This window comes from Alternaria atra (genome assembly GCF_907166805.1).
Source record: "Alternaria atra isolate CS162 genome assembly, contig: 36, whole genome shotgun sequence".
Classification (NCBI taxonomy): Eukaryota; Fungi; Ascomycota; class Dothideomycetes; order Pleosporales; family Pleosporaceae; genus Alternaria; species Alternaria atra.
This window is the reverse complement of record NW_025091335.1, coordinates 58,543-70,500: the sequence shown is the minus strand read 5'-3', so window position 1 is coordinate 70,500 and position 11,958 is coordinate 58,543. Positions and strand designations below refer to the sequence as shown.

Genomic DNA, 11,958 nt, shown 5'->3' with positions numbered 1-11,958 from the left:
CAGGGGATACACGATCCTTCACGACTAAATAGATGTAAAAATAATTGAGCGTGAACGGCGCGGCAGGCGATGTTCTTCTACTATCAGCATACTCCACAATCAAGCGGTACCATATCTGTGCACGCGATGCACGTATATTACTGGGGAATTCCAGTGAGATCAAGAGCTTTAAACTGAGTTGATGTGGTTCACAAGTAATCTGTTCAATCCATATAACCCGTCCACCACACCAAGGTCAGCCTAACGCTCGATCAACACTACAATGCCACCACAACGCAACCTGCAACTGACCCGTACTGAAGGTACAATGCACCTTGATATCTAAGTTACAATGAAAGATCGCGACGGAAGCGAAAGGCGCGTTATTGCAGCCTCTGGCGTGCCTCGAAGCTCCCTCAGAGGCCGACGCGACGGAGCCCTCCCAAAACGCGTTTGGGATTCTAAACAAAGAAGCCGAGCAAGCTAAGTAGAGGAGGAGGCTCCGGCCCAAGAGATATTCAATCTTGTCTCAAGAGGAACAAACGCTACAAAATATATAGTGCGAAATATAGCCAACAATCTACTTGAAGAGCGAAGTAGAGAGCCTATTAGCAAGCACTGGGTACACAACCTAAAGACGCGTTGACCACAAATCAAGCTTCAAAAGAGCCGTACAGCGAGCCCTTAACGAAGACCAACGCGTTACAACACCCTAGTGCGAGCTATTAGCTAACACAAAAACAAATCATAGTATTGTAGACGAATACACTACAGGTTTTTATAAGACAGGCTTTATAATAAGGGTAATTAGAGGTTAGATAGTTTTTATAAGGTTAGTAGCAGAAATGATGCGCACCCTACGAGTGCTACGCCGTCGACTAATTATGCAAGTGCTTATTCTTATTTTCGTTGTATTCAACGTTTTCGAGGTTGCGCAGATTCTGCGCTGCCTTTCGAGCTCTACGAATAAACCTGTTGCTCTACGATTAGAACGAGTGTATATCGTTAGTATGCATTAAAATAACGAGGGGATTCGGTAAAGTCACTAGAACGATGCCGTACTCGCTCTAGCGAATGCGCTTAGCTAGGAGAATGTCTTCGTTACTGTCTACGAAAGCGGGAGTTAGGACGATAGCAAAGGCGCCCTAAGGGAGCTTAACATGACGCTAACGGCGCACAAGATCAGGCGAAACATAACGCTGTTAGAGACTAGTTATCTAGATAAGATCTCTGTAGTAGAAAGAGGCTTAGGCTAGATTAACACACCTAAGGGAAAAAGAGAGCTTAGACGGATACCGTATCTTTCTCGACTCTGTAACTAGACGCTTAAGCCTTTACAGGAGCTAGCTCGAGAAGGGGAGCGGTTTGGTAAAATTCTTTTCTTTAACGATATCGTATTTACTGTATGTCTTATAAGCTAACTCACACGCAAAGATGCCTGGAGTACCTGACGATAGCGCATACGGACGACGTCTTCCGACTACTCAACACAAACGATGGAGACTTTGCAGCTGCCTGTTCACTGGACTTTAGCTAGCCTCCGCAGTTCTACGATACATTTGCGCTCCGGGATGCCGAAGGTCATGAGACACTCATGCAGACGTGGCCGTACTTCCGAGCCAGGGAGTCTCGAGAAGCGATGTTGAAATATCGCCCCGTGCCCGTAACTAGTTGTTGGAACGGCCTAGGTAAATCAGTGATATCATTGATGGGTTCTACAGTCTATAGATTCTTTTCCCTGTCTATTGCCCTCTTCATGGTTAATCCGTTGCATTCTAATGCAGTTGCGATGCCTGCTGGGCCTTTCGTCTCGAGTCCCTCGCTGCGATTTCGTGGCATTCCAGACTCTCTTGCGGCTTCACATATCGAAGGCTCTGAATGTTGCCTGATACACACAGACGTACGTAAATCCGCAGGTGCGCGTAGGGTATAGTGGTGAGGCATACGATGCTGTACATCCACAAGGATTGCTGCTTTCTTCTTGGCAGCTATTCAAGGCCTTGTGGGAGAACCGCATTCGCCGATGGATAACCTCGCCTTGGCTCAAAGAGTGGGAAGTGTCGAGGGGAGTTGGAAGGTGGAAACGTGTGAGCAAGGAAAACGAAGAAGCTGGAGAGATCTGCATTGTCAATCAAATGCAGGTACTCGTTGAGAATGGCTGGAAGCATGTATAGAGCGTCGATTTGCTGAACAGCCCAAGAGTCTGGTACATTGGAGTCAATATTTGCACTACCAAGAAATACTATACAGTGGGTACATCCATGCAACATGATCCACAAGCGAGCCGGTCACTTTCTCAGATTTCGCATCCTCTACGTTCATGACTTAGCTTCTGTGCACTCCGACGGTTGCAACAGCATTACCTAACATACGAACGTACGTGGAACAACTGATTGCAAATGCGTGAAATCTTATCGAAGCAGCCGGGGAATCACTCCTGCTACAGCACCGCCGCTGCAGTATTGCTAATTCTAACGCGCTGGTAGCAAATCGGTATCCCAGCGAAGATAAGCAGCAACAAGGATGTTATGTTGTCACTAGCGACTGACAATCTAGATGATCCAGCCGGCGATGTACACAGGATGGTACTGCGCACAGTCACTAGCCTTTCTACTAGGCATAGTGACAGTTGAGACCAAGCCGGCGTCGGCGTGGAACGGTGGACATAGTGAACAACGACGGCGCCATCACGCGCACCTAGAACAACAGTGAAATGTGTTGGACTGCCGTATTCCTGCTGCACGGTCGTTCTGCAAGCTGCTTACCGGTAAGCGTCATCGTTTCTAGCTTAGTTGATGTGGCACTCTGCCCTATGTTTGGGCAAGTCGAAAGCTGGGAAGCGATACTCTACATTCCTTTGCTCGACAGGAAACCCTCCAACCACTCTCCATCGTGTAAGCAGCAGGTTTGATGTGAGACAGCAAACCGCGAGACTCAATATCGCACTGTGTGAAGGCTAAAGTGCTTATAGTAAGCAGCATGTATCATTTCAATGCACTGGACTGCCGTTGCAGAACCAGACAAGAGCGCCAACCGCACTCAGTAGTACTAGAAAGCAGTCTATCAGGATTGACACGGCGCTTGAACATGGCACTTCCTCCCCACTCCTTGCGATGATGGCCATTCTCTTCCTCTTCTTCACCGGCTACTGTCTGGTGTGGATTGTCTATGCTCGGAGGTTTCACTCACTGGCCAAGTTCCCTGGACCATTCTTAGCTTCGATCACACGACTTTGGCTGGTTATCGACGTTGCGCGGGGAAGGTCAGAGGAAACACAACGGCGCTTGCATCGAATCTATGGTCTGAACGAGGTACGCACACGTGGACGCTGCGCGGCTGACAAGGGAAGGTCCTATCGTGCGAATCGCGCCTGACGAAGTCGCTATAGCCGATCCGGAGGCGATCAAAACGATCTACGCAGCTCATTCAGGCTTCATCAAAGTAAGCGTATGAGATTCAAGACCATTCTGTAGGCAATACTGACTGCTCGTAGACTGACTTCTACCTCCCTTTTCGCGCGACATGGGGCAGATACCCAGACGCCTTCACGAACCTTGACGAGCATCAGCACGCTGACCGGCGCCGTATTGTCAGCTCCTCCTACTCCATGTCGAACATAGTGAAAATAGAACACGAGATCGACAGATGCGTGCAGGCTCTCGTGGAGAAGTTTGCCCAGTGTGCGAAGAACGATGTCTCGGTCGATCTGTCTGAATGGATACAATGGTACGAGCATGGGCTACTGCGCTGGTAGGCAGTCGGTGCTGATATCACCTGCAGGTATACGTTCGACGTGGTGGGCGAGCTGTTCTTTAGCTGTATGTTTGGCTTCCTTGACGGTGCCTACGACTATGGCGGCTACATTGGCGCCTTGAACCTGCTTATCCCGTTTCTTGTTGTGACTAGTGCCTGTCTGCTCTATCTACGACCTCTTATAATTATTAGTAGGGCTGTAATACCTCGCGTCTCCTAAGCGCTACGAGCAATAAAGCGGATCGAGGATGCCGCCCAGGAATGCGTAAAAAAGCGGCAGCTTCTACTAGACAGCTACTCGGCCTATTATTTCACGGACATGCTCTAGAAGTTCTTTGACATTGCGCGAGACAAAGGCACTAACAAGGACTTCAGCATGGAAGAGGTGAAGATGGAAATCTTGGTGGCCTTGTAGACTCATCCCCACCGCAGTGTATGAACAGCATCACTAACGTGAGCCAGTATTGCCGGATCCGATACGACCGCAGCGGCGATCCGCGCGATCCTCTATCACCTTATGCGTACACCTTCGGCTTATGCGAAGGTCACAGACGAGATCGATACAGCTAGAAAGAAAAATCGGCTCAGCGAGAACGTGCAGTATCGCGAAGCTGTGCGTCTACCATACCTGGTGGCCTGCTGCAAAGAGGGTATGCGACTCCACCCTAGTGTCGGTATGACGTTGCCACGTTGCGTGCCCTCAGGAGGCTGCGTGATTGCAGGCGAAATGTTTCCTGGAGGCACGCGCGTCGGTGTGAATGCTGCTGTGGTACAGCGCGATCGACGGATTTTCGGAGAAGACGCGGACAGCTTTGTTCCGGAGCGGTGGCTTCGGAAAGATGCTGCGCGCATGGAGCGCTACATGTTTGCGGTGTGCAATCCCGTATCCATGGAGCTCTTTTCCCAACACTAACTCGAATCGCAGTTTGGCAGCGGCCCAAGAGCATGCATCGGGAAGAATGTGAGTAAGCACGAGCTGCTATTTAGGTAACTGCTAACAAGGACACAGGTATCCTTATGCGGGATATACAAGGTCGTGCCACAGCTTCTTAGGTTGTTTCACCTCGAGCTGGCGGAGCCAGAGGAGGAATGGGAAACGCATAATTATTGGTTCAATAAGCCGAGCAAGGTATTCACGACAATTCGGCGTAGGTAGAAATCTTGTCGTTATGTGAGTGCCTGGCGGGCAGCGTTGCCTCATTTCCAAGCGAAAGCCCGAGACTATAATTCCTGCCAGCAGGGCGTATACACATGCTCCAGTCTTTCGTTTGGCACTATTTCCTGCAGGTAGAGATCCGCTCACCCTACCTTAGGCTGCTTATCTAGAAGGGATCGTTAAAGTCGAACACGACATTCGTTAGGACTGGTGGTGGCGATCTCTATTCTGATGTCCGAGTTCTTCGCATAAACTCACTTTCCACACAAGAACAGAGGGAGAAGAAACGACCTCGAGTGTAAGATGGGGTTCAATGAGGTACATTGGAGAAGGATACAACCAAGCCTATGGTTTTCTTCTTTCACGAGGCGAAAAAGGCCGGCCAAACCGATTCACAGGTGCATGATGTGGAGGGGCAAGCATTCGAGGCTTGTGGTACTTACCTGCAGTCCAACTCACAGCTTACTCACGTCTATGCCGTAGCGACTATTGGTACCGAAGCACGGGTATGGAAGTACTCGTTACAGGGGATACAGATCCCCTAAAGCCAGCAGATGAACAAACGCTGTCCGCGAAAGCTGCTGGGTTAGTCGACCACGCTCTCGGGGTAAACGACGCAGCCTTAGGGCAACCGAGGTACAGCGGGAATATCAAGACCCAAAGTCAAGTCCTCTTCAGCACCGCCAACAAAACTAACTGTCTTGCTGGCGCGGCGAACTCGACAGCAAGCCAGCGATTTGAAAGGCCAACCACCGGATCGTGAAGTCAGTTAGCTGACGACCTAGCGACAAATTATTGAAAGGAGATTGTCTTGCGACGCGTTGTATCGACTACGAATACAAAATGAATACACGCGCGTGTCTTCTAGGAACACAATCATTACACCTAGCCTATCATCAACATAGATTGACTTTCTAAGACTCTAATATCCACATTTGCAAAATCCAAAGTTTACCCACGTAAATTCAAATTGCAATCTCCAAATCCAGAGCTCTATGCTCTGAAAGTCAGAATCTAGATCTGAAAATTTGTCTTTTAACGTCCAGATCCTAGGTTCTAGCCTTTACGCTGTACCCGTGCGCACAATGGCGGCAAGACTACGATTCGCATCACGGCGCAATGCTGGAGACATGAGTTTGTTCATGCTGATCTTTGGAGGTGATAACAAGACAGAAGACAAAGATCATGTCTCTTAGCTGGCAAGAATTTGGGCAAAGCAGGGAAAATCTCACCATCTGCGCTGCTTTCGAAGGACGCATCGACGGGCTGCATTGCAGGGCGACACGCGTTCTTAGTGCAATATTGACAGTGCGGCACGGTCAGCCTCACTTTGTGAGACCAAACTTCGCCACACGCGCGGTCGATGCAGTCGCGTTCTGTGGGAACGTGGTAAACACGATTTCTCCGTGTCTCAAGAAGGATGCGATGGATTACTGCCATAATTGACGCTAAGCCTGGCCTATATCGGAATCTATCTTGGTAAGTACCTCATCCTGCTTCTAACAAGAAAACTGCTTCCGTGTGACGCATCATGTCTCAGCAGCGACAAGCATAGTGTCCAGTGCGTTAAGATGGGATCCTGAAGCTCGGCCGACGGCGATGGAAGTGGCTCAACACTTTCTAGACCAAGAACAAATCCAATTCGATAAAGATATGCGACGCGCTTCGACAGGCGACGATTCATCGGCCAAATGCAAGAAGTTGCGGATATAGCCATTCATGATCACAGGAAGGTGGTGACGGGATTCGTTCTACTGCTAGCTACAACTCTAAAAGAAGAAAGCTTGCTTATATTGCATCTACGATCATGCTGTCAACGGCAACTTCACGGACTGCCAGTCTCCAGATCATCCATCCCATCATGCTGACAGACGACGAAAGGTCCATATTCTATAGCAGAGTGCAACAGAGATACCACAGGCAAAATTTCTGAGCAGGTACGAGTTCTCTGCTCACTCGCAGGCAGTACTCACAAACAACTTAGCTAGTTCAACAATCAGAACTATTCAGACGCTACCATATATATATACACGGTGTAAAGCACTAAGCGCACAAGCTTGTCGTTTGTGGCAAGTGTCGATACTTCCAAACGCGTTTAACAAGTTCAAAGAAGGCGAACAAGGGTTCATCGAATTTAAAGAGGGCAGCGCGATGGCTTATTTCAGAGTCTTTCAATACCTTTACACGGGCGATTACTCAGCCAATCAAGAAGCAGAAGGACTTGAAGGTAGGCTCCCTTAGGCAATGTCGCATCTTCTAAGAGCTTACGTATCCCTAGACGACCCGGATTTGCTGAAAGATCCCCGAGTGTACTTTCTAGCAGACATGTTCTTAATAGAGAATCTCAAAGCTCTTTCCCTAGCGAAACTCCAAGCCGAGCTTCAAATTGGTTCTCAGTCCCAAATACCTAGACTGTTTCCAGAATGTGTCCAGGAAGTCTATAGTAACACGAGTAGCTCTAGTCTTCTTTGCTAGGAAGTGATTAGATATGCTACAGCTCACAGAGACTTGTTAACAGACAACGAGTCATATCTAGAGCTCCTCCATGCAGGTAGTGAATTGTAGACTTAATAAAGGAGAGATAGGCGGGGGCTTTAGTGGTGCTCTAGCCTATGTACAAAATACTCTAAAGCATACAGTCAGGTACCACAATAAATTGGCTGTCGCCAAACAGGACAGGTTGGCAAACCCGATCACTTCGCCCATAATCGGGATTTCATAAACCTGCAGGCGAATGTCTCGAATGCAAAATGCCTGGTCAGCAACATGTATAAGATAAGGGAGAACGAGCTTCCTATAGAATGCGGGTTTCGGTTTAAATGATTCGCAAGTTTGGTGTCTGTCGTCGCGGACGTCTCCACATAGGTGCGGCTCGAGCCCATGCGTAAGCTACACGATGCGATTGAAACAACAGGTCACACACAATTTCTGCCATTGTTCGTAGTGGTATATACCTTGCCACCATCTAGCTCGTAAGCTTGCGATAGAACCTAGACCTATCTCGAAGCGCATTAGGTATGTCATTATAGCTAAAGTATGTTGTAAGCAGATAGATCTGTAATACACCGCATGCAGTGGAGAAACGGCTTCCAGGCTCACAGCAGGCCGATCGGCAAAGAAGTCGCGCATGCTTTTCTTTGCTCTCTTAGACGCGATCGAGGGTTCGGGCGATAGCAACTCAGGCGCGGCTCTCTTGCGGGCAGACATGTTGGCGAGTCTACACGATTCTTAGCGGAGAGCTGCCTAGTAGGATACCAAGAAACGCGCGGGTATTACACTGCTGTCGTCTGTGCATAGAACGCGTAGCGGAATCGCGCGCGTCTAAGGGGCGTTGCGCGACGCCGCGACCCCAACCTCTAGGCTAGGGCGGCGTTTCTACCTAGGTAGTCGAAACCGCACCCGTTCCTAAACAACAAGCCATGTCTCTATACTAACACATCTACCCCCAACCCTCGCCACAGGACGAGAGGAGATAACACACAGTTGCAACGCGCCACTCGCTCAGCCTAGTGCGACAATCGCAGCTAGACAATTCCCACCTAGCGACCCAGATCATGCTGCGCTCACCCGCACTTCCAACCCTAACCCCGCGCACACCATTTATAATCAAATGCCCTAACCTTACTGCAGACTCGGACGACGACGACGCGCACACTAAGCCCACTCTTACAGCAGTGCAGATAGACCTAGTCCTCCCTGCGTTCTGTCCTAGCTCTACACCGCTACCTCCGCCGCGAAAACAACCCCTTCTAGCCAAACCCAGCAAAGAGACCCCTCTCAAACGAAGAAAGCGAGACCCGCCTCCGCAGATCCAACACCACTACCTGCCACCCGTTCTCGTGCTAGTGCACTTAGCCACACACTTAAGGCCCAAGGACGTCCTCTTCCCAGAAGTTCTAGACCTAAGCCAGACAGAAGAGCTTGTCATTAGCTCGTATGTTTAGGATTCAGACTAGCTCATGCACGCTAATGGCCTCCACTCTATCCCAACCACGTGGTTAGTAGACAGGAAACAGGGCAATCAGAGCATCAGGGAGACAGAGACCAGCAGCAGTAGTGCTAGTTTGTCTAGTCGGCGTACTATCCTTACTCAACCTAAAGACTCCTGTAAGAGGAGCTTAACGCACAGCAAGTTCATAGTTCTCTTCCGAAAGGACGGCTGCATGCGCCTTGTTATTACAAGCGCGAATTTTGTTCGCTACGAATAGGGTAAACTTCCGCCTTAGAACAAGCCGGGGGATATGGGTTCTCGTGTAAGCGCGCGCCGCAGACGACAGTAGACAATGTAGCTTTCATTGTAGACCTGCCGCTGTCTCGAACTAGATCCTCTGCTGCCAGCGATCTACCTAGTTTCCAACGAGACTTCGTACAGTACCTGCGCTGCGCAAAGATCGACCCACGCCTCCTTGCAAGGGTGAACTAATATAACTTCACCTTATGCGCCTACCTCAGGTTTATCTACAGTAGGTTCGTCGCTTCAAGGCTACCTCTCCCTCCGCAGGTGCTAACACGCTCGCAGAGGCCCAAAAGCACTAATGTCCGGTTAGGAGTCTCTCCGGTCGACTATTGCGCGCCTTAGACTTGTGCCACCCGAGCGTAACGAGTTCGCAACTCCAGAAGTGCACTACAGTACGTCTACCGTAGGACGATTCGGCCTAGTGTCTGTACAGCGACTATTTAGTGCGGTGCAAGACAAGTCTTATCTCCGCGGCGCCGACGCATTAGACGATAACATTAACTGCCTCTACATCCGCTACCCGTCCTACTAGACCAAGTAGGCTAAGAAGAACGCTGCGTACGGAGCCTTTTTCAACTTCCACTCGCCTAAGGGGGACAGAGCATCTTAGAAACTATTAAACCGCTGCCTTACTAATACAGAGAGAGAGCACTAGCTATCTCACGCGAAGATTATCTATACCGCGTGGTGGGACCGGTTCCCCGGTCGCATTCCCAGCCCTAGCCCAGTTGGTAGATAGCTGTACATAGGCTCCCATAGCCTGTCTAAAGCGGCATAGTCTAGGCAACACTTTAAGTGTGGTGTCGTGTTCCCTATCCCTACAAGCACAGAGGAGGCAGGCATCGCTATCAGTATACCTACTGGCGGTAGAGTTTATCCAGTACCAGAAGCTAAACATGAATATTTCTAGCAGCCTACTATAAAACTTGCCGTACATCTTCTTGCAACTTACTATAATCTCTTTGCAACCGTATATCGCTTTGTAACTTACTAACTCTCTTCTTGTAGTTTACTATAACGTGGTTCACCATCGAGCGCCCCACCCCATCGAGCGCCCCAGTTTCCCCACCAAAACGCCAGCGCAGCAACAACGCGTAATGTCTCAACACTACAAAGCCTCTAGACTCTACAATGAAGCTGATGTACAGCTTGCTATCTCTGATATCCAATGTAACTAACTAAAAAGTCTGCGACACGCTGAGGCAATTTATAACGTTCCCCGAAGGACAATACAGCGGCGACGCAACGCACACACTCTCGACGCGAGTGTGAGCCGAATCGGAAGAGCCTTACAAAACTAGAAGAGGAGGCGATTGTACAGCGTGTACTCGACGAGTCTTTACGTGGCATACCGCCCTCGAAGGCACACGTACGAGATATGGCTGACAGACTGCTGCGAGAGCGTGGCGGGAAGCCTACAGGCAAGAACTGGGTGGACAGGTTTATCGCGCGTACACCTGAGCTGCGCACGCGGTGGAGCCGTCCGTACGATCGCCAGCGAGCTGTCTGCGAGGATCCAGCGGTTATTAGGCCCTGGTTCACGCTCGTTCAATTGATGAAGGCGTAGTATGGTATTGTAGATGAGGATACCTGGAACTTTGATGAGTCTGGCTTCATGATGGGCAAGATATCCTCTCAGCTTGTTGTCACAGGCTTAGAGAAACCTGGGAAACAGAAGAAACTACAGCCTGGCGATCGCGAGTAGGTTACTCTAGTACAAGGCGTCGCCGCAACAGGACGCGTTATCCTACCCTTCCTCATCTTTGCGGGGAAGGTCCTTATTACCTCCTAGCAGAGTTCGCAACAAGCAAGTAACTTGCAAGCCTTGCTTGCTTAACTTGGCTTGGCACCAAGTTAAGCAAGTCAAGTTCATCTACATAAAACATCAAGCAAGTCAAGTTTAACTAGCAAACTTGCTTGGTAAACTTGAATAACTTGGGTAACCTTATGAGGTCTTTGTTGTTGCAGGAAAATAAAACTGCGATAGGATTTTTGGTGTTGCAGTAGGTGGGCCTATGCTTACGGTACGGTACGTAGTCAGCTTACGCGCCCCAACACGTAGCGTTAACACTTACTACCTACTTCTGCACCTATTGCTATATCAGCGTGTATTATCACAGTCTTTTTGAGCTATTGTAGTTATTATTGTTTTTTGCTGCCTTCTATGCCTGTTCAACGAGCCGCTAAAGGTACTAAACGTAGCGCAGGACTTGCTGAACAGCCCGCCAAACGCGTGCGCGTCACCCGCGGTACAGGCACTAATACGCAGCCGTTAGAGCTAGCTGATACTCAGCAAAGCTCGTCGATAATATCAGCACCTAAGCTACCTCAGCGGCAATCACCGCGCAAAGCCCTGGCCGACGCAGCGTCCCAGGCCACCGAACAGCACCCTTTCGAGAGCCAGTTGCTGCTTAACGCCGTGCCTAACGAGGCTATTGTACCGCCTATCGAGGGTTCCAACGCTGCCACGGTAGCCAGCGCCGCCGACGATAATCGCGAGGTCGATAGCTCGTTTGATGAGCGTTTCCTCGACAACTTTGACGGCATTGATTGGTGTCGATTGTCGCGCTTTTGCAAGCCTCTGCGCTCACAGAAACGCCAAAAAAGCTGGATATACAACCATGGATATCGAGTTGCGCTGCGCAGTAACACTGATGAGATCTACTTTATCTGCAAGTTCTGCCATCAACGTCGCTCACACGATGGTATCCTCAAGGTTACGCAGTCAACTACATCCGCGATTACTCACCTAAAGCAACCGAAAGCAGGCCACAACTTTACAAAAAGCGGCTTACAAGCAGCGACAAAGCGAGCATTTGGCCAGCAATCGCTT

The 11,958-nt window shown here is 49.6% G+C and overlaps 1 protein-coding gene across 1 annotated transcript; it reads left to right on the top strand.

The window, feature by feature from the left end:
* Positions 1–3,095: 3,095 nt before the first annotated feature.
* ALTATR162_LOCUS11705 (uncharacterized protein) lies at positions 3,096–4,645 on the top strand (the record flags this gene model as incomplete). The annotated part of the gene is made up of 5 exons (XM_043319347.1): positions 3,096–3,279; positions 3,329–3,420; positions 3,473–3,705; positions 3,760–3,867; positions 4,195–4,645. The coding sequence occupies 5 exons, from the start codon at positions 3,096–3,098 to the stop codon at positions 4,643–4,645; spliced, it is 1,068 nt and encodes a 355-aa protein (XP_043175282.1).
* Between the last annotated feature and the right edge of the window lie 7,313 nt (positions 4,646–11,958).